Source organism: Canis aureus, chromosome 11 (genome assembly GCF_053574225.1).
Source record: "Canis aureus isolate CA01 chromosome 11, VMU_Caureus_v.1.0, whole genome shotgun sequence".
NCBI classification, from domain to species: Eukaryota; Metazoa; Chordata; class Mammalia; order Carnivora; family Canidae; genus Canis; species Canis aureus.
The window spans coordinates 33,730,852-33,751,631 of NC_135621.1; the positions used below are offsets into that span (position 1 = coordinate 33,730,852).

Below are 20,780 nucleotides of genomic sequence, written 5' to 3' on the forward strand. Positions count from 1 at the left end.
TCTAGGCCTTGTCGCTCAGAGACACAAATAGATCTCAGAGCAGGCGTGCCCTGTGTGACCCTGGAGAGTGAGGGCAGAAGCAAGAATATTGACACCAAGTCCCCGGTGACTCCCAAGTCCGGCCCCCACAAGAGATGCCAAGTGCAAGCCCAGGAAGACTTCTCCAGATACAACCATCCCCTTGTTGTGGGGTCAAAATCCAGTGTCGAGATCTTTCCCCTGCAAAGCAAACTGACCTTATAGCCATCAAGTGGCTGGAAAGGGAACAAAAGCATTGGGTCCAGAGGGCCAGGCCCAGAGGGGAGAGCGGCCTGCCAGGCTCCCCGGCCTGCCCGCCCCAGGCTCAGGGCAGAATGCGCCCTTTGTCCCCCGCAGGCTGTTGTCTAGCGTGCTCACTGGGGCTTGGAGGGTGGCCTGGGAGGGATTCTGAGCCCTTCCAGCAGCTTTCCCAAGGGAAAGGGCCGCAGGAGTGGCTGGGTGTTCAGGATGGCTCCGGATGGAGGCAGGGCAAGCTCTGTGGAGCCAGCACGGCCCTGCCGTGGCCGGGTCCCTGACATCTCTCCCTCCTCTCCTTCCTTCTGCTCCTCTCCCTTCCTCTCTCCGGCTTCCTGCCTCCCTTGCTAGTCTCTCTGTCTCTCTCTCTGCCCATCTGTGTTTCTGCCTTTGCTTGTACCCCATTCTGTCCCTCCCATTGCCTCTCTGTCTCCCTCTGTGTCTCTGTCTCTCTCGCTGCATCTCTGTCTCTTGTTATTTCTGACCACCTCTCTCTGTTTCTGGATGTGTGCACGTGTCACTGTCCTATGGCCTGTTTGTCTGTGTGTCTCCCTGTGTCTCTTTGTCTCCACCTCTCTCTCTCCCTCTGCTCCCCCTTCCTGCGCTCTCCCCCCACGCTCACAGTCTATCTCTCCGTCCCTGCAGGTACAGGCTGTGGGTGGACAGCTGCTCAGAAATGTTTGGCGGCCTGGACATCTGCGCTGTCAAGGCGGTCCACAGCAAGGACGGCAGAGATTACATCATTGAGGTGAGGGCTGAAGCAGGAGGTCCTCCTGGCCTGGTCCAGCCTCTGGGTGGGCATGCCAGAGGGACAGAATCCGCCCATGGGCTCCAGCGTGGTCGGCCGTGCCCTGGCCCATGGCCTGGGCACACGCGGCTCCCAGAGGCTTCTCACCCACCGCCCTCACAAACCTCCCCATCCCCATCCTCGGCAGCATCTAGAGCATCTGTGTTCCGACAGGCAGTTTGACAACCCGTGGGCCTAAGGATGGTGGGGGTGGGGAGCATCAGTCCATGAGTCAGCAAGATCTGTGCCATTGGGCCTCTTAAATTTTCTGTGTCCAAGTGTGTCAGGAGGGCACACTTCCCTAGTCACCGTGCAGAGATTCCTCTTCATTCAACAGAACCAAGGGGTTCCCCGGGGCTAGGCAGGGGTGTGGTTCTGGGGACAGAGCTGTGAACCAGACAGACATGGGGTGTACAGGCTGGTGAGGAAGAAGGATGATAAACGGGTCATGGAGGACACTGAAAGTTAGGACAGGGAGCACGGCGCTGCAGGGGTAGGAATGGAACAAAAGACGGAGGGAATTAGAATTGTGAGAGATGCTGCAGAGGAGCTGAGGGTCCCAGAATCTCCCCAACGACCCACCTACAGCCCATGCCTCTCCCAGGCCCACAGCCCGCTGCCCCTGCCAGCAGGACTGTCCCTACCCATCTACCTCTAATCCCCACTCTCCTTCCCCTGCCAGCTTCCTGTCCATGCTCCCTGCCCCCCGACCCCACAGTCCCCCTGTCTCCTCCAGGACTGCCCCCCACACCAGGCCTCCTGGTCCCACAGTCCTCCTCTGCACCCCAAACCCTCTCCCTGCCCCATCTCTCTACCCCACCCCCCGCAGCTCTGGCTCTCCACTGCCCTCCCCTGAAAATGCCCCTATGGCCTCAGAATCCTCCATTCTCCCCCCAACTGCACATCTCCGTGTTCACACTGCTCCCGCAACCCCTTCCCGGGCTCCCCTTCTGTGGCCTTCAAACCCCAGCGGATGGGTGGTGCTGACACAAGGCCAAGACACGTGAGGGAGAGCCCTGTGGCCGCCCCCTCCCAGGCTGTGGGCGGCTAATGGGAAGCACATGGCTGGGCGACCACAGGAGCCAGCTAGTCCCCGGGCCTGCGTGCCTACGCCACTCCCCAGGACCCCCAGCGCAGCACTACCGGTGACTCTGTGGGTGGGGGCCCTGCTATTTTTTGTGGCTGACCCAGGAGAGCAGCAGCCTCCTGCCCAGGGAGTGGCCACCACGGAGGTGTCGGGAAGGATCCAGGGCGGACACCGTCCCTCCCCAGAGAGGCCAGAAAGCTCCCAGGAGGACTTGCATCTGTATTTGCAGGTTCCATCTTGCTCTGGAATATAGCTCTCATCTCAAGTCCAGGAACCACTTCCCTCTGGCTGCTACCATAGCCGAAACCACCCCACCCCTGCCCCCTCCCCCAGGACACCTTCTCAAAGGAGCAGTACTGGCCTGCACACTTGCTTCTGAGCCAGAGAGAGGCAGGCTGCATCCCGGAGGAGTGGGTGCCCAGCCTTCCTGAGGATGCCCTGGGTGCTTTGGACCAGGGACGGACCAAGGGCCTTCCTGCCTGAGGTCTTGCATCTCTTGAGACCCCTCCTGGCCCTGCTACACCTACATGTCCTCACAGGGACCAGCAGACACGGACACAGCTGTGGCGCACATGCAGTCATCCAGCCTTCACTAACCAGCCCTGGTGCTGGGCGCCAGGCTCCAGGCCAGGAGATGGAGACTCAGCAGCAACCATGGCGGCCGGGACCCTCCTCCTAGAGCTTCCATCCAGAGAGGTGACAGCCATCATGGAGGAAGGGCTCCTTGGCTCCCCCCTCACACACACACACCCCCGAGTTTAGCCTCCTCTCCCTTCCATTCTCTCTGCCCCCAAGAGCTCCTGCCTATTTGAGTTTTCTCAACCTTCGTATTTGTAGGCCTAGGCTCCCTGCCTCCAAACATTCAGAGGGTCAGGGATGAAGGACCTCTTACATTAAAAAAAAAAAAAAAAAAAGCAAAATTAGTGGTTTTGTACTTTAAAAAACAAGAAAACATCTTCTCAAAATGTTCCAGAAAAAAAAAAAAAAGATGACTTTTCAGACTGTTTTTTCTCTCAGAAACATTGCAGAGCTGTTTCCCTTGCTCTTGGGTTTACAGTGGGGTCAAGGGAGATGAGGAACTTGCTACCAGGAAGATAAAAGGTATTTTTTCCCCAGTGAGGAAAAAAACGGCAGAAGAGATCCAAAAATACTGTTTTCTTCAGCCACCTCTGTGGTGAGAACATAAAATTTGTATGACATGTTTTGTGATGATCCTCACAGTAAAATACTCAGGGGAAAGACCCTTGAACTTGCCCTCCATGGCCTGTCCAGGGAATGACATTGCTCACTGGAAAAATATCTCCCTGGGGAGACCAGAGTGTCCACTTCCTTTGGCTTTGTCCACCACGGGGATTCGAAACTGCTCTGACCTCAGGTTCCTCGCAGTGGCTGTTTTCCACTGCAGGGAGTGTAGGAAACAGAGACCAGAGCAGACAACGGTGGGCAGGGGCAGGGAGAGGAGGACAGGCGTGTGTCCACGCAGACAGACTCCATGGTTACGACCCGGTTCAGCCCACGTAGGCCAGCAGGCTGTTGGTGTGCCGGGCACAGAGAGCTGGGATGCCAGGGATTCAGGCCCAGCCCACGAGGAGTTAGGGTTGAGGACAGCGCTCAGGACCAGGCTGGAATCAACATTCACATCCTTGAGTTTGCTTTCCAGCCTCCCAACCACAGTGGGTGCTTTGGACACATGGACCCCTAGGTGCCCCAGCTGGGTTTCCCAGCCACCTAAGGCCCTCAGTTTACAATTGAGGAAGAGTAACCTGCCCAACATCACACAGCAAGTCTGTAGCAGAACACAGGCTTGGATTCCAGGTTTCTGTTCCCAGTTTTCACCACAGAGAGCTGTTTCAGTGCTCGGTGAGAAATGGAAGGACTGTGGCTTGCTAGTCACGTGTTCTCGAATTTACTACTTGTTTGATGTCTTCACCTTCCTCATCATTTTGATAAAGATAATAGTGGTGCCTGCCTCCAAGAGCTCTTCTGAGACTTGTATAAGATCATCCACACCCAGTGCTTGGAACAGTGCCTGGCCTGTAATCAGTGCTTAATAAAACATAGCGCACACAGTGTCCTGATCATCACAAGCAGGACTCAGTGCAAGGACCTTCGTTTTTCCATTGTAGGGGTTATTGAGGGCATATCTGTTGATCAGGACCCAGGGTGCATCCCTGACCCAAGGACTTAGAGTCTGGTGGAGAGACACAGGGAAACAGGAGAGGTCAGCACTCCCCTGGGTAAGCTCCCCAAGGCGGGAGTGCGGCTGAGCAGCTGGTTAGAAGTTGCTCAGAGGGAGACGAAGGGCTTAGCTGGGTGTTTCCAGAGGACAAGAAGGAGTTAAGTGAAGAGTGAGCAGAGGGAATGGGTGTAGGTAGGGACCTGGTCAGAAGACAGAGCCTGGTAAGTCCAGAGCCTGGAGGAGGGGAAAAAAGGCCATGTGTTTGGTGGCCGGGGCAGGTGAGCAGGCTGGAATCTGGCGGAGGAGAGAGTGTCTGTCTGGGCCATGCTCCACTCCACACCTTCTACAGCTGCCCATGCACGTGCACGGTTGGCCTGTGTGACTTTGGCTGAGTCCCCTCCCATCCCTAGGCCTCAGTTTCTCCACCTGCCAAAAGAGCAGGTTGAGCAAATATGATCTCTCAGGAGCCACCCCCCAGCATGAGTACTTTGCCTCCTTTGAGAAACAGGCTGTTACCTGTGGACGGAGTTTCTCTGCAGGCATAGGCTCTGCCAGAGGCCCCAAGGACAGGCTGCTTCTCTCTGAACCCAGGGCCAACTGCAGCCCATATCAATTTTTAGTCCAAGTTGAGCACCCCCCACCCTTCACTGCTTCTGGCTTTGTGGAAAACCTTGACCTTGGACCAGTGGCCCAGAGGTCAGCCCCAAGCCTGGGTAGGAGCCAAGGTGGGAAAGGAGTGGGCAGAGACCGGCTTCCCCAAGAAAAGAGCAGAAAAGGTCAGCAAAGGCTCGCTGGCCCTTGGTCACATTTCTGTAGCCCAAAAAATGGAGGTTGAATTGAAGCGAAGCCAGAGAGTTGATTGAGACAGAACTGCGGGGACTTGGGTGACTCCAGGGGAGCAGACCCAGCCCAAGGCCGAGACCAGGTTGGCTGGAGAACACCGCCACCCAGCGGCCACTTCTGTGCTGAGCCCTGAGCCAGCCCTCCTGGGCCTCGCTAGCGATTTGCGATTTGGATTTGCGTGGGGCTCCCTCGGGCCTCCTTTCTCTCCCACAGGTGATGGACAGCTCAATGCCCTTGATTGGCGAGCACGTGGAAGAGGACAGACAGCTGATGGCCGACCTGGTTGTCTCCAAAATGAGCCAACTCCTCCTACCCGGGGGCACTGTGCCCTCACCACTGAGGCCTTGGGTAAGGTTCTCGGGAACACAGGAGACTTTGTGGCCGGGAGAAATGCCAGGCTGTCCAGAAATGAGGAGTCCCTCGGAATCAAAGGAGATGCCCCTAGAATGGCACCTCCCCGGGGAGACAGGAATGGGGTGCAGGTGGAGGTTGGCGTGAGGGCCTGCACCCCTGCTCCAACCAGACAGGGGCTTTGGGAGGCTCTCAGACCTCCCTCCTTCCATGTCATGGGGGAAAACACTCGGGAGATCATTAGCATGAGAAGCCAGTTGTCCCTTCTGTGCCCTCCATGCTGGGCCTGAGCAGGGAGCAGCGGGTGTGTGTGGCCATGTGTGTATGGTTGTGTGCGTGCATGCACAGATGTGTGTACACACATGCCCTTTGTGTGTTCCCAGAGCACCAGTCAATAGACACTATTGTGTCTTCTGTTTCTCCATCCCCCAACCTCCACAAGCTCCCACACAGCTCCTCCATTCCATGGTCCTCAGCACAAATTACCAGATCATTCTCCACAGAATTTGCTAGCTCCTAGTTTTATGGAAAAGCAAGTCTCAAACCTGCTCCCCTCCCCCTTTCCCCCAAAAAACAAATCTATCATAATAGCTGTGGGAATGATGGTTATACTTGAGGGGGTTGTGGGCTGGGAAGGGGCATGGGGCAGCCTTCTCTGCTGGAATGTTCTGTCCTGATCTGGGTGGTGGCTACCCAGACATATACACATGAAAAAAAGTCACGATGGTGTGTACTCTTAAGAATTATGCACCATACATAAGTTCACCTCTGTGATAACAAGATCTTAATGAATCCTGCCTTCTGAGGAAGCAGGTGGCTGTGGCATCACAACAGGTTTCTTTCCTCTCCTGCTCTAGGCTCCACAGACTAAACCAGCAAAGTCCCCAGGGCCAGCCCAGCTGGGGCCTCCGCTTGGACAGCCCCAGCCACGCCCGCCCACACAAGGTAAGAGCCAGGACAAGTCACCCAGAGAGATTATACAGGGAGGATGTTTAAATGCCCCAAGGAGTCCGTGTGTGGTCTCCAGAGGGCACTCGGGAAAAATCCACCTTAATAGTGTAGCCACAGAATGCGTGCACTCTGTGTGCAGAGCGAACGGGACTGGGATGTGTGTCACCCCCTTCCACTCGGGAGGGAAGGACGGGAAGACAGAACTCACGGAGCACCTCAGCATGCCAGGCACCGGGCGAGGGACTTCCCCATCTATTTCCCTCCTTTTTTTTTTTTTTTTTTTTTGTCTCCCAGTCACTCCACAGTGAAAACATCAGTATTTCCTTTCTACTAAGGTGCACATTGAGGCTTTGCCCAAGGAAACACAGCAAGAAAATGCAGGTTCATAAGTCTGGCCTTTTAGATCTTTGAGAAAGTGTTTCTTAGCCCCTAGTGGCGCCTGTTTATGGACTGATGAGCCAACCAGCCAGAGTGAGAAAGAGAGAAACGCAGAACATGATATAAGACCTTGTCGATGGAAATTCTCCCTCAAAAAATATTCCGGCATTACTGTGTAAATGCCACCGTTTAATAGAGAACGGATAGACTAGCGATGACAGGATGAAGCCGTGGCAATAACTAACTTTCTTACGGAATGTCGCCGCTTGAGGGTTCTCCCACGAGGGCCTGGGGAGGAAACTCGCCACAGCGCTCACTCGCAGCCAGAACCTTCCAGGTGCGCGCTCACTGCTCTAGCACCACCTTGGAGCTTCCAGGCAGCTCTGCATCAAGAAGCCCCGCCAGGGGGTTTCACAGCGATCTTTTTAAGAATCTGCTTAGAACCTATCAGGGGAAAAAAAAAAAGCATTAATCTCATGCTCTGGCCTTTCTAATCGCTTTTATTAAAATGATATATTCATTGTTTCTTGGGGAAAAATTTGACCCTGGGCATTTAATGGCTTCCCATTCCACAGGTGTCAGATAAAGTACCCCATCCATCTTTCTCATGTGTGCCAGAAAGTAGGGGCTCCTGGAGGCTCAGTGGTTGAGCATCTGCCTTCGGCTGAGGTCATGATCCTGGGGTCCTGGGATGGAGTCCTACATTGGGCTCCCTGCTCCTCCCTCTCCCTCTGCCTCTTACCCAGCTTGTGTACTCTCTCTCTCTCTCTCTCTCTCTCTCTCAAACAAGTAAATAAGATCTTTTTTAAAAAAGGCAGAAAGTATTTAAGAAAAGGGAACTGCCTAACTTCTATAACCATGTACATGGACGGCAGGATTCTTCTTGAGGCAGATAAGCGTGTTTATGAACCCTCCTCCGCATGTGAGTACCCTAAGGTCTTGGGCAAGTTACAGGGCTTCTCGGAGCCTGTGTCCCGCAGGTGATAGAACCACTGCCCTGTGTGGTTATGGGGAGGCCACCGTGAGGCCATGCAGGTGAAGCAGCTAGCAAGGTGACAGCACGGAGGTGACGCCCAGGAGGTGCTAGCTCTTCCTACTAATAGTTTACTAGGAATAACTATCTATATAACTTTTACTGTTAGAAACTTATTATCAATAACGTGTGTCTTACTAACAATTAAAACACACATGTTGTTCTTAATGATTGTTACCATTAACAATCCTTATAAAGCAGCCCCAGTGCCCTGCTCCCGCCTGGCGGTAATTCTATCATTATAAATGTTCAAAAATGATTTATTCATCCCCCTGCCAGGCTCCTGGCTGTGCCTCTGCCCTGCCGTCTCCTTTCCCGCTCTGCCCCAGGACTTATTTTTTAAAACACATTTGAACAGAGCACTTTTAAAACAGAGAGCTACTGTATTCTGGTTTCCTCTCCGGACCAGAGTACAGACATGCTTGATAAAGAGATATTATTTTACAGGACGTAAGGCTAAACACACTTTTAGTGAGTTGAAAAACAATCGATTTAAAATCAATTAAGATAATTAAAGCAAACGCTCATTGAATTAACATTCAGATTAAAAATAACAAAGCTAATTAAAGAACAACGCTTTCATTGAGTTCCCGAAATAACAGGATCACATTGTTAACTTGTTTGTTTGAACTCACCGTGAAAAGTGAAGTTTTCTTTTAACAAACCTCATAATTTTTTAGCACCGATCCTGTGCTTAGGCAAATACTTTCTATATATAAGCTAATGGGTTTTTGTATGTGCTGAAATTAAAAATACTGAATTGTTTGCTTTGCCAAGATGCTGAAAGAAATGAGTGTCCCTTGAGGAAGCCCGGGTGTCTAAGAGGGACTCGACAAATAGTTACTAACTGAATGAATGAGGATCCAGATTTTCCAAGATGTAATTGGCCCCAGGATAGGGGTGGGGGGACGGGAAGACTTGAGATAAAAGTAGAAAACAGAGGTTTGCTTTGACTGGAAGTGGGTTAAAAACACAGAAGAGTAGGCCAGCATTTAGAAGTCAGGAGCTCTTGCACAAATATCTTGGTTGCAGGTTCTCGCGACAGAGCAGAAGCTCTGGAAGCCAGACGCCTGCGTTCCTCTCCAGAAACTGTCCCCAGCAGACATTTTCTTTACTTGCACCTCTTTAGAGAAAGAGTTGTCTCAACTATGTTTTTATCTCAAGGAAAAAAATTTAAAGCCAAATGATTTTTCGGACACTTGCCAGCTTCATTTACATATGTCCCTGGGGGTCCTATCGGTGTTTGGGTTTGAGAACCCCGGGCCCTCCAAGCCACCGGGACAGACAGCGAGGAAAGCCACACACAGCAGATCAAGGCCACGTACAACCAGTTGCTGAATCGGTGCCGCCACCCAGTCCAGCGTAGAAAGTGCTGCACCGGCTCTCAGGAACGTTCGCTTTGGAAGGAATGTTGAGTGGCTGGTCTGAGGACTTCATTTTACAAACAAGGGCCCAGAAACACAGAGAAAAGTGACTTACTCATGGTCACATAGCAAGGTAATGCAAGACTGGAGTCAAGACCTGGGGCTCCTGGTGCCGGTATGGTGTCAGGGCCACCAGACATGCAGGTTGTGCCCTCGGCACATGTGCTGGCTGGGATGACGTCTGAGAGCAAAGGTCAGCTGAAGTCTAGGCCCAGCTCCTCCTGCACCGGGCTCAGAGCTGCCACCCCTACAGGAGAGCAGCTTTCCTTCATTTGAACAAAGATGTGAGGCTTCGGGGCAGCCCTGCATGGCATAGTTATTTGGGTTTGGGATTTTTTTTTTTTTTTTTTTTTTTAAGGAAGAACGAGAAAATGAAACAGAGCTTTTGAGTCAAAGAGATCTAGGTTTGAATTTTGGCTCTTCCCCTTATTAGAAGTGACAGCTTGAGCAAGTCACAGTATGTCTGGGACTCAGCTTCTTTGCAAAATTGGGGACATTTATGGGGATGATGCCTAACCACAGTGCTACTGCCAGGCTGCCCAGCCCTAGGCTAGGGATGACGTAGTGTGTGCTCAGTTAGACCTGTGGAGGGCAGGTGAGCGGAAGTCACACTCAAGGTCATTCCCGGGGCAGCTAAACTGTCCCCAAGCTCATGATGCTACACACTCCGGGCAGGGGGAGGGAGAAGCCACGGCCCTTGTGAGCTTCCTGTGGCTGCCGCTTGTAGTTGAGAGACCTTGAGGAGGCTGAGTGTCCACCTCTCTGTGACAAGAAGGATGGCATCTTCCCTGCCAGCCTCTCTCTAGATCGAATGACATACTGCCTTTGAAAGTTCTTAGAAAAGTTCAAAGAGCTATCAAAAAGTAAGGAATAATCCATTGTTTCAAGTCCTACATCTTTTTAAAAAATATTTTATTTATTTATTCATGAGAGGCAACAGACTGAGAGAGAGAGAGGCAGAGACACACAGGCAGAGGGAGAAGCAGGCTCCATGCAGGGAGTCCGATGTGGGACTCGATCCCGGGTCTCCAGGATCACGCCCTGGACCGAAGGCAAGCACTAAACTGCTGAGCCACCCAGGGATCCCCAAAAGTCATACATCTTCAATGTGGAAAACATCAATGAGCAAAAGGAAGAGAATTAACCCCACCACTTTGGTCACCATCAAGCTGTGGCTCACTTCTCAAAGTGCAGAGAGTGGAGACATCCCCGGGGAGCTTGTTGGAGATGCAGAACCCAGAGCCTGCCAGTAGCCATGTGCTCGGGCTCCATAGCAAATACCATAGATGAGGTGGCTTCTACAAAAGACGTTTATCCTCTCTCAGTCATGGCAGTCCAAGGTCAAGGTGCCAATAGGGCTGGAAGTTCTCTCCATGGCTTGCAGACAGAACCTTCTCACTGGGTCCTCACGTGGTCCTTCCTCTGTGCGGCCCCTGGGGTCTCTCTCTTCTTCTAAGGGCGCCCGTCCTATTAGATGAGAGCCCTACCTATGACATCATTTAACAATAATTAGTTCCTTTAGGGCCCAGTCTCCAAATGCAGTCACCTTGTGGGTGAGGACTTCAAAATAAGAATGGAGGGGTGAGAGGTGGAGGGGACACAATTTGATCCACAACACTGTCCCGGACCTACTGGATCAGAACCTGTATTTTGACAAGATCCCCAGTGATTCGTGCGCACATTAAAGTTAGAGACTCACTGGTTTGGGTAGACAACTTCCCAGTCTTTATTTTTTATATGACTATATACGTAGGTGCTAAAATGGAATAAAGCTGTACGTGCTCCTTTGTAAGCTGCCTTTTCTGTTCCCGGTGCACATTCAGCACGTGCTGTCAGTGGTCCTATACGTCACTTACTGTGCCGTCATCGATGGTGGCCACAGCGTATTCCATCCTATGACAGATCTTAGTGTTGCTGACCACTTCCTCGATGGCGCGTTTATACTGTTTTCAGCTTTTCACTGCTACAAACACCACTGTAATGAACATCCGTGATATGTTTGTGCACCGCCGTGTTAATCTTAAGAAAAACTTGAACATAATAATTTTTCGCCCTGTAGGGGGCCCTCGCCAAACTCCATCCCCGCAGCCTGCGCGATCTGGAAGCCCATCTCAGCAGAGGCTCTCCCCGCAAGGCCAGCAGCCCCTGAGCCCCCCATCTGGGTCTCCGCAGCAGCGATCACCCGGCTCTCCACAGCTGTCCCGGGCATCCAGTGGCAGTTCTGCAAACCAGGCCTCCAAACCAGGCGCTCTCCTCACCTCCCAGCCCCGGCCCCCCGTTCAAGGCCGCAGTGCCTCCCAACAGGGGGAAGAGTCCAAGAAGCCAGCACCTCCACAACCTCATCTCAAGTAAGTGCTCTGGGGTTGGGCAGGGTAGACGGTGGAGATGGGGTGTGGGCAGAGCCTGGTAGACTCAAGGCAAGGACTCAGAGGACGAAGGAGGACCCACTGAGGCCTCACCCACATTTTAAGTGGATAGGAGGCCTCAAGGATGGACTTGGGTGTGGCCGCCAGGGCCCAGGAGGTCCGAGGAGAGCATAGCTCCCCCCATGATCCTCCAGATACACATGCACCAGCTATCTCTTTCTGCGTAACAAACCTCCCTGTAGCTTAGTAGCTTACGAAAACAGCCATTTTCTTTGTTCGTAAGTTTTTGGTTCACCCATTTATTCTGAGTTTGACTCAACTGGGAGATTCTTGTGCCAGTCCCTCCTGTAGAGATGCCAGATAAAATACAGGATGTCCAGTTAGATTTGCATTTCAGAGAAGTGATGAATAATTTTGAGTATAAGTATATTCTCAAACATTGCATGGGATATACTTATACTAAAAAAAGTATTCTTATGCTAAACCAAAAGTATTTTGTTTTTCTATCGGAAATTCAGATTTAAGTGGGTATCCTCTATTCTTAGTTATGAAATCTAGCAACCCTACTCTCCTGGGATCATTCATATGGCAGCAGTCATCTGGCATCTTCACTGGGGCTGGATGGTCCAAGAGGGCCTTACACACACATCTGCTGTCTGCTGGGCCCCTCTCTCCATGGGCCACAGGCTCCAGCAGGGTGGGCCCCGCTACCTCAGAGGGTAGAATTCTGTTCCCAAAGAACAAAAGTGGAAGCTTTAAGGCCTCTTGAGGCCCAGCTTTGAAGCCACACAATGTCACTTCATCCCACCTCATGCTTTTAGTCAAAGCAACTTCCATGGTTGAAGACTTGTGGCAGGAGGACCTGCAAAGCCATGTTCAAAAGGCTAGACCCCAGGGACGGGAGGGACTGTTCCTGTCATGCCACGTTTGTGGACGACCCATCACGACACACATGCTCATCCCCTTTCCACTCAAGCCTATCACTCGGTTCGAGCTCCCAGAGGTCCCAGATGTGTTTTCCTGGGAAAGCCCCTCCCTTCCTTCCCTGCCAAGCACTAATGTTGATAAGCAGAGTCTTACTCCCAGCATCCCTTGTCCACTTACCACGTGCCAAGCACTTCACGTAGTCGGGTTTTTTTTTTTTTTTTTAATTCTCACAAGCTTAGGAGTTAGTAACTCTTATTATCCACATTTTACAAATGAGGAGGAAATGTCCAAAGTTCCCACTGTTGGTGAGCGGAAGAGCTAGGATTGAACACAGGGCATCCAGTCCACGGATCGGGCTAACCATGTGTTCGGACGGGTGATACATTCACATGGCCCAAAGATCTAGACGATATTAACCATATCAAAGCTATCCAGTGAAAACCCTTCCTCCCACTTTGTTCCTGACTGGTGCTCTCGTGGCCCCTGCTCCCCAGAGGTGACCACTGCGGTTAGGTCCCTGGGTGTTCCCCAACATCTCCTCGCACAAATACAAAAATATGTATTGGTTCCTTCCCCCCCACACACACTTTTTACAAATGGTTAAAAGTAAGTGGTTACTTACTATCCACCCTCTTCTCCTGCTTTTTACATTTAACAATAAATCCTAAAGCTCTTCCATCAATTCACTGAAATTTTTTTCCTTTCCACAGCTGTATCATACGCCGCCGTGTAGTTAGTTGTACTGTAATCTAACTCCTCCACCACAAATGGAAATTTGGTTTGCTCTTTCAGAGAAGGCTGCAGTGAATAACCTTGCACACGCACTGTTTCTCAGATGTACAGGCTCAGCTGCAGAGATGCCAGCAAGTGTGTTGTTGGATCAAAGGAGAAATGCATTTTGAATAGATATAGATATTAGCACGTGGGCCTCCAGGCAATGTGGCGGCATAGTTGACCGCAGACTCCAGAGTCAGATGAGCTGATTTCAAATCTCAGCTCTCCCGCTTAAAGCTGCGTGGCCTCAGAAACATGACTCAACCTGCCTGTGCTTCTCCTTCCTCACATGCAAAATGGGGACAGTAGTACTTACCCCATAGGGTTACTGTGAGGATGAGAGTGAGGTCCTGCCCAGTTAGTGCTTAGATCTGAGTATCTGAGGCAGCCTCTCACATGTGAAGAGGTGCAGCCCAGCCAATCACAGGACAGGCGAGGGCTTTGGAATCGTGGACAGTAAGTACTGACCCTGTAGTAACCCAATGACGCTGAAACCCCCAGGTTTGTTGCTTTAAAGTCGTACGTGGTTCAGTTCAAGTCAGCAGGTACTTATCACATACCAGAGTGCCGTGGACGGTAAGTACTGACCCTGTAGTAACCCAGTGATGCTGAAACCTCCAGGTTTGTTGCTTTAAAGTCGTACGTGGTTCAGTTCAAGTCAGCAGGTACTTATCACATACCAGAGTGCCGTGGACGGTAAGTACTGACCCTGTAGTAACCCAGTGACGCTGAAACCTCCAGGTTTGTTGCTTTAAAGTTGTACGTGGTTCAGTTCAAGTCAGCAGGTATTTATCACATACCAGTGTGCACCGAGGCCTGGGTGAGGCCTGTGCAGAATTAGCAAGGGGAACGAGACAGTCCCCACCTGGGAGCGGAGCTTGGTTCCTTTATGGTGACGGCAGGACTGTGTGTGGCTTTTACAGCATCTCTTCCTGGGTCTGTCACCTCCACTGGAGTGTGAGTCTCCTGAGAGCAAGGCCCCAGTTCTATTCATCTCCACAGCCCTGTCCCCTGGCACCAGGCGGGCACCCTGAGGATCCTGAAATGGCCGGCCGGTGGGCTAGACCTGCCCTCGCTTGTCCCGATGAGGGGAAGGAGGCCCTTGCCGAAGCCAGAGGGGCAGGTGGCACCTCCTGATTCTCAGGCCTGAGCCAGGAGGTGGAGGAGGACCCCGGATGGGGTCCAGCCCTTCACAACTGGCCATACAAGTCAGTGCGGGGAGGCGGGCAAGCGGTGGAGTGGCCTCCAGTAACGCCTGCGCCTGAGCAGCCTGGGTGGCTGGGAAGCACGTCATCCCTGGGCACCCCTGTTACTTGGCATGAGCCCATTTCTGCACCTGAACCTGGAGGGTACCAATAACCCCCTTGCACATGTTAAAGACTGTGTGTGAGCGTCGGGACGCCTGGCTTCTCCCTGGGCTCACCCTGCCGTTCCCAGGAAGGCCCCTCAGCCCTTTCCCAGGCCTTGTCACCCCCCCCAACCCCCCTTGCCTTTCTGTTTCAGCAAATCCCAGTCCCTGACTAACAGCCTCAGCACATCCGACGCCTCCCAGCGTGGGACCGCAAGTGAAGATGAGGCCAAGGCCGAGACCATCCGCAACCTGAGGAAGTCCTTTGCCAGCCTGTTCTCTGACTAACCTGCCCGGGCTGGGGTGGCAGAGAGTTCGGGCGCGCTCTCCTTCTGCCTCATGGTCCTTCTCAGCCTTGGTTCCTGAGGGGAACAGAATGGAGGGCCTGCGAAAATACTCTCTAATGCCTCTGACCCAGGGACTGAGGATCTCTGCGTGTTCCCACCTCCCTTTACCATGACGTTGCAGCGTCATCCAACCATGGTGGGCCTTTGAGGGCCCCTGGGTTCCTCACATCCGGCCCTAATGGCAACACATCGCCCTCCCACCCAGATGCTTGCTCCCCTGCCTCAGATAACCAAGTGAAATGTGCGTGTGTGGCTACTTTTCACATTTCTTGTTAGTGTTTTGCTTGCCTTTGGGGGACAGCCTGTCCAGGCCTGGCCTCACCCCTCCAGATGCAGGCGCTGTAGTGGGACCTCAGCAACATGGGAGGCAATAATCTTTTGACAGTGTTTTGCAAACAGAAGGACAAAAGCCCAGCCAGGGGAACCTACCACCTACCTGTGCTAGTTCCATCCAGGCTCCAGTTCGCCCCTCAGACCACAGGCCAACGCCCATCACCTGTGGCCACCAGTGGGCTCTTGAGAACCGTGGGAAGAGATCAGATGCCATGTGACCAGCGGGGGCTTTCAGAACACGGCAAAAAAGAGGGGAAGTCTTGAAGGGCCGCCCACGGCCAGACTTGACCACCAAGAGCCAACCTCGGGCTCTTTTATGAAGCATCACTTGTTCCCAGCGCAGGACGATGCCCTCAACTTCCCGAGGAAGGAGTCCGTCAGGGCTCCTCCGCCCGTCCCGTGTTACACACCCCAAGAACTCTCCGCATTCCCGTCAGGAAGGCTGTCTCCTCCTCAGGGACAAAGGAGGAACCAGAGTCAGCAGATCAGTGGCACAGGCTGAGAACTCCTAGGCCGCCATTTCCGACCGTTGACAGCAAGGCACGGGTAGGTCACTCAGAAGAGGGTCCCCTAGTCCCACATGTTTAGGAAACACTGTTTCTATTTCCTGTTTTGAGACTGGTAGGTACACATTACATGTCTCTCGGGCTTCCTGCAGTAAAGGAATGAGCTTTCACCTGGTTAACCCAAACTTATTTGCTAAACAAGTTCAGTGACTCCCTTTCCAAGGCCCTTTCCCTACATCAGATGAGGGGCAGGGTTGCCCCGAATCACCATGCACCCGGTGCTAGAAACATGGTAGGTGCCAGAACCAGCCTCCTGGTCTCACCAAGAGTCCAGGACGTTAGAACATAGCCGCTTGCTCTCCCCGTACAGCCGACTTTCCTACTTAAGACATGTCCTCCCCTCCCTGTTGACAGAGGAGAGGATGCTCACGAGAAACATGTCCTTGGCCTGGAGCTACATTCTAATAGAGGAGTGAGAGGAAGCTGGTAGGACAGGGCAACACCAGGCAGCCTGCATGTCCTGGGGAATCAAGAACACAGAGACCACCCAAGGCAATCATCCCTCTTCCACGCTGGAGGGTAGGGTCAGAAAAAGTCAGTCTCACTTGATTCACGCTTAGTGATAAGATGCAGCTCAAGACACAGCGCAGGGTGGTCATGGGCTGCACAGTTTCTCAAAGTGTGGGCACAGCTAGCTTCATTTCAGACCCAGGGAGTCAGGATTTCTCATCATAAGGCCCAGACCTTACGATTGTCTGTCTCCCCAAGTATTTGGCATTTATGCTGAGGTTAGAGCAGCAGCCCTGAGCCAAGCTGGTGGAGAGGCCAGGGACCCAGTCCTCTGGTGAGCAAACCCTGCAGCTCCGTAAACAGTGACTGCATGGCTTGAATTTTCCCCTTCCTGTAATCTGTCCCTTGTCCCTAAAAACATCTCAATATTCATGCGCTCTCTCCCAGATACTCCAGCTACAATAGCACACACTTCTATCAGGCCGGGCATCCGGATTTTATGACCATGTACCCGTGATCCATGATGTGACACTGTAACTGGCCCATGGGAGCACATTTTCCCACTGGTGTGTGTATGGGGGTAGAGACCAACGATGGATGGCCTCGGGAGGGCACAGATCCCCTCTGGCGTCGGCTAGCTCCCATTCCTTCCACACATTCCACCTTCAATCGCTGTGACAGTTTTGAGTGGGAAAGGGCAAAACGAAGTGAGGATGGGAGTCACTCTGGGGAGATTCTGAAAGGATGTTTGTTGTGTTTCGCTTTATGTCACAACTTCAACCCAAAGCCAGACTAGCACTTTCCCTCCAGGCTGACCTGCGGAGGCTGAAACAGCAGCAGGATCCATTTGGTTTGTGTGAACGTGGAGCACAGTGAATGGGGGTTTAAGGACATAGTCGCAGGGACACTGCCACCAGCACAGGGGAGACTCTTGGTCTGGTCTCCCTCCTGTCACCGTGGTAGGATGGCACCGTGTTATCTAGGTTGTGAAGTCAACTTTCCAGGGACACTCAGTCGGCATGTCCTCCCTCTTCCATCACCTCTGTGTTCTCTTCATCATTACTGTTCTCCCTCCGAATGTTCAGTGCCTCTGAGGAGGCAGGGAGGACGGGCCTCACCCACAAGGTCGCACATACCGTGGCAAGACCCAGGAGCCCCCTCCGGAGGTTCTCCGGCATTTGCAGCTGAAGGAGCCTCATGAGCCAGGCACCGGGCACACTGCTTGGCACCCCGGCATTTAGGACATGCTTTAGGAAACTAGGAGACTAGTCAAATGTACATGAAGTGTTCAGATTGGAGAAAAGGGCGGTCTTTAAAGGAATCTCAGTGTGAGGAAGAGTCGCACTGACGTATTAGGAAGCTGAAGAAAATCTGTGGCAGTTTTCTAGCCTCAGAGAGAGGGCTCAGATTCCCCAGGGAGCCTGGGAAGGAATAGGAGCGAGCCGGATCAGGGATCACACAGCCCGGGGCCACCAGGGCGGGAGCCAAAGGGACCAGGTGCCAACTTCAGTGTCGGTCAGATGAGGCTCGCAGAGCAGAGAGCAGGGCCGTGGAGCCCCACGCAGACCACGCACCACAGCGCAGAGCCGCATGGTCACCGTGGCCCCCGGAGCCTGCTGTCCCGGCGCCGGGAGCGGATGGCTCGGGCTCTATTCCACTTCACCTAATGGGTCAGGGCTCGTTCTGCTTCATGCGCTTAGCGCTGCTGAAAGGACAGGGCCGAGTCCCAGGTTAGGCCGGTCAGGTGAGCTGGCAGGTGCGGCAGGGACCAAGCCAGGTGGAGGAGCAGGTCAGGACCCATGTGCACTTTGCTTGTCCCACACGTTTCTGGATGTGCCTGGAGAGCGTGCTGGGCCGGGACTCACTGGATTGACCGGCGTCAAAAGCTGTCCCGACTCCCACACGGCCCCTGATAAAATTCAGAGATTCGGTCTAATATTTGGACTCTAAGAGAAGGCAGCATTTGGGGTTTGGTTGGAGACGATTAGAAGTCTGGGCAACAAGCAAGTCGCATCAGTCCGTCAGCCAGGCACAACGCAGCACGGGCACAGAGGCTCCCTCGTGTTTGCAGAGACAAATAGGCGGCCCCAGTAGGTGGGACCGCGGCTCTCCGGGCGGCCGGCCGAGAGGAGAGCACGGCCAGGAAGTGATTTCTGAAGGCAGGGGCACTGCTTTTAAGGCGACACCAATCAGAAACGAAACGTTCCTTCCACAAGGCACGCGTGTGAATCCTTTCCATTCCCCTTTGCCCTCCATCGTGTGTTCCGGTGGGTCCTCCCACCTGCGAGTCCCATTTCCAGAGCCTCCCGGGGGGAGAACCCGCTCTCTGCGGCTCCTCCGCGGAGTCAGGGGCAGGAGCGGGCGAGGCCCGGGCAGCCACTGCCCCCGAAAGGAGACACGCCAGTCTTGGCGCCGCCGGAGCCGAGGGAGCCCAGGGAGCCGAGGGAGCGGAGTCCAGCTCCGTCCGAAGAATTAGGGAGACGTGAGGCCCAACAGCGGTCTCAGAACTGGAGGGCCACGCGAGCGCGAGCACAGCAGTCCACCGTTCTTACGGAGGCAGTCACCGAACCTTACGTGGGAAGGAAAGGGCCCCTCCCGTGGTTTGAGCGCAGCCACGGCCAAGCGCATCTCCACTCAGAGGGAAGGGGGGAGAAAGGGCAAGCGCCCGTCCGGGAGATCAGCGGGGGAAACACGGGGCGGTAAAGTCGTGAAGGCTCCGAGCCGGTGAAGAACCGCGTCTTCCCGGCCCACCTCCCGAGCGCTCTAAACCGTCTCGCCTCCATTCCAGTGTTACCAGTGATGTCAGAAGTCACACAGCGACCGTGCTGCTGCCAAGCCGTGAGCTCACTCTCATTACACACCAGCAATACATAAAGCTCCAGTTTCAGCCTGATGAAAAGAATGTAGGATTTGACAAGCTTCTAACTACAAATTTAGCCGCTCAAGAGGAAAAGCTTGGAGGCTGGTTTAAGAATTTAGAATTAGAATAAGCCACTGTTCGAGGCCTGCAACCTCAGGCCTCGGCCCAGCGCCAGCATCCTCAGCTAGATCGGTCCTATTGCCGGGAGGCCTGAGGGGAGTGTCAGAGAGGAGCAGCACCTGCATCCGTGGGACACAAGCACCATCCGCGGACCTCTCAAGGACCATCCAAAATGACTGCATTTTACAAACTTGTCTTCTAGTATTCGGTGCTTCTGGTCATCACTCCGTCCTTGCACTCCACACCACCCCCCAACCCCCAGTGCAGCCTGACACCCCGGACAGCCAGAGACAGAGCAGGGTAGACCCACCAAAGCTTCTGGTAGTTCTTCAGCCCAGACCCAGTTAAAGCCACACAGCATCTAGTGGACGCTTTTTTAAAAAGCTCAGATAAATAACTCAGATACTATAAAATACCACAGAAAGAAATGTCAAAGCCCCAATCCTTCGCCTATATACATTAAGCTACTTAAAAGTGGCATGGCCTCTAGAAAACCCTATTATTGACTGAATTTTCTTCACTGTGATGGGAATAAGGACTATATGTGTAGCAAAAAAATATTTTCACATGTAGGACTCAAAATATTCTTGCAGCATAGAACATTCCAAGCCATTTCCTTATATGCAAAACAGGTTTTTTAAAAAGCAGGAAAACATTGACAATATTCCTAAATATTGTCTGCAAATACTAATAGTGTTCTATTCCTGTGTTGTGATTTGGATTTTAATTTGTCACAATAGCATGTTTCTATAGTTGTATGAGAAGACATGTGTGTTTGGCCTTTCTCTTCTAAAATGAATAAAACCTGAATTTTGTGTATTTTAAATCTTAAAAGTAAAATGTTCTTCAAATAATAGGAGACTATCTTTGAAAAACAAGTGCCTGACCAGCACTTAAAGCAGTAAAACTGATGTTAAAAGATGTCACCTACTTAGATTACAAGTTAGGCACCAAGTGTTCCAAACACAAGGAAAAAAAATTCCACTCCAGGAGGAGCCAGAAAGAGTCCCTAGAACCCAATGTTTGTCAAAAAAAAAAAAAAAATGCTGCTACAGAGCCCAGAGGTTTCACTACTGAACCCGAGAAAGACCTGCAGAGAGAGGAGGTGACGGAGCAGGTGGGTGTCCACAGCACCCACCCCAAGTCCAGTTCAACCGAACTAGCTTGGTTTTTATTCATTTTGTAAGTCAGGCTTCTGCAAATGATTTTGTTTAAAGAAAGGGTGCAACTAAAACATAATTTTTTAAAAATCCACTTCAACTATCTGATGACATTGAATAGGTTTTCTGATCATTCTGAAATCTCCAAGTAATGTTGTGAAGCTGTTCTGAGTATTTATTCTCTTTCTGTAATAAAAATCAAGACTGCCACGTGACTTATATG

At 52.4% G+C, this 20,780-nt stretch overlaps 1 protein-coding gene across 4 annotated transcripts in view; it reads left to right on the plus strand.

Annotated features, from left to right (window-relative positions):
* The window catches only part of SYN3 (synapsin III), a 453,214-nt gene extending 432,442 nt beyond the window's left edge, over nt 1-20,772 (plus strand). For all 4 annotated transcript variants that reach the window (XM_077914724.1, XM_077914725.1, XM_077914727.1 and 1 more), the window contains 5 exons: nt 919-1,021; nt 5,383-5,517; nt 6,378-6,465; nt 11,366-11,654; nt 14,877-20,772. In XM_077914724.1, coding sequence (XP_077770850.1) covers nt 919-1,021; nt 5,383-5,517; nt 6,378-6,465; nt 11,366-11,654; nt 14,877-15,009 — 748 coding nt within the window. In that variant the 3' untranslated portion in view covers nt 15,010-20,772. The remainder of the gene's footprint in view (nt 1-918; nt 1,022-5,382; nt 5,518-6,377; nt 6,466-11,365; nt 11,655-14,876) is intronic.
* The last annotated feature ends 8 nt before the right edge of the window (nt 20,773-20,780 follow it).